This window comes from Lycium ferocissimum, unplaced genomic scaffold, assembly GCF_029784015.1.
Source record: "Lycium ferocissimum isolate CSIRO_LF1 unplaced genomic scaffold, AGI_CSIRO_Lferr_CH_V1 ctg19891, whole genome shotgun sequence".
Classification (NCBI taxonomy): Eukaryota; Viridiplantae; Streptophyta; class Magnoliopsida; order Solanales; family Solanaceae; genus Lycium; species Lycium ferocissimum.
In genome coordinates, this window is record NW_026718707.1 from 1 (window position 1) to 1105 (window position 1105).

Sequence of the window (1105 nt, forward strand, 5' to 3'; positions counted from 1 at the left end):
GACTAAAGAAGTGTAGGAATAAAAGTTCAATGCGCAAATGCATCCATTATCCAAGAAATGCTCAACATTATAACAATCAATGCTTTGTAGGAAGATCGGGAACTTTAATGCCAAGTTAAATAGCTACTGACCCGTTGTAAGTACTCCCATGCAGATCATGGCCTGACAAATTGGCTGCTTCACTTAAGGCTTTCGTCCATTTATGCACCTTCTCAGTGTCGTTCTTGAAATCTTCCTCATATCTGGAGAAGGGTTTAGCAAAACTATTTTTCTGGAAGCGTACTTCCGATGGACTTATGTCATAGAACACTGGTACAACTGTCTGCCCAAGTTCATCTCTACATTCCATGATCTTCACCAGCTCATCCAAGCACCATTTGGATGAAGCATAGTTCTTTGACAAGATGATAATGGCAAACCTTGACAGTTTAATGGCACTGACAAGTTGAGGTGAAATTGATGCACCCAGGGGCGGACCTATGTGTATTTTGGAGGTGCTCCAGCACCCATTAAACCCGACGTAGATTAGGTATAGTTATATAGTAATGTATGAAATATATTAAAAAGCACCCTGAAAATCAATAACATAGTTGGGTGCTTTAGTTTCCAGGCCGGAAGCACCCACGACCCTTAAATCCAGGGTCCGCCACTGGATGCACCTCGTTTTAGTGCTTTATCATCCTTGAAGGTATTGATTCCATCCCGAATCAATTCTCTGTGAAGGTGAGCCACAAAGGTCTTACGCGTGTCTTCACCTCTAAAACTCAAAAACACATCATGTTCCCACTGTTCGGAAGGTGGTAACGAACTACAAGAGGCAAATGACATCTTTATCCAAATAAAGTGGAAATTGGAGAACTTTTCTATCCTCCAAATTGCCAAGCTGCCTTCTGAAGAGCTGAAGCTATATCTTGGTCATATTATGAAAACAGACACGGGTGAGGGTGGAAAAGTTCACCTGCCGGGGCGTGACACTGACACGCTCGCCGACGCTGACCGACAGATGGCGCGTGACGGCGCGTGCATCGTTTCGGCTGGGATTATTAGAGATCAGAGGAATCTTGAACACATTTTAGCATCATTTTGAACCATTGTTACAGCAGGA

General features: G+C 43.3%; 1 protein-coding gene across 1 annotated transcript; it reads right to left on the reverse strand.

Annotated features, from left to right (window-relative positions):
• Positions 1 to 113: 113 nt before the first annotated feature.
• LOC132043013 (TMV resistance protein N-like) lies at positions 114 to 876 on the reverse strand. Its single transcript, XM_059433507.1, has 2 exons — positions 651 to 876; positions 114 to 477 (listed from the first exon to the last, which is right to left on the reverse strand). Exons 1-2 carry the CDS (start codon positions 826 to 828, stop codon positions 116 to 118), a joined length of 540 nt encoding a protein of 179 aa, XP_059289490.1. The 5' UTR covers positions 829 to 876; the 3' UTR covers positions 114 to 115.
• Positions 877 to 1105: the final 229 nt, after the last annotated feature.

Excerpts from the sequence above, each read along its gene's own strand:
- LOC132043013 (XM_059433507.1), bottom strand. The coding sequence starts at position 828 with ATGTCATTTGCCTCTTGTAGTTCGTTACCACCTTCCGAACAGTGGGAA. Across the intron at positions 478-650 it reads ACTAAAACGAGGTGCATCCA|GTCCGCCCCTGGGTGCATCA; the intron begins GTGGCGGACCCT and ends AAATACACATAG.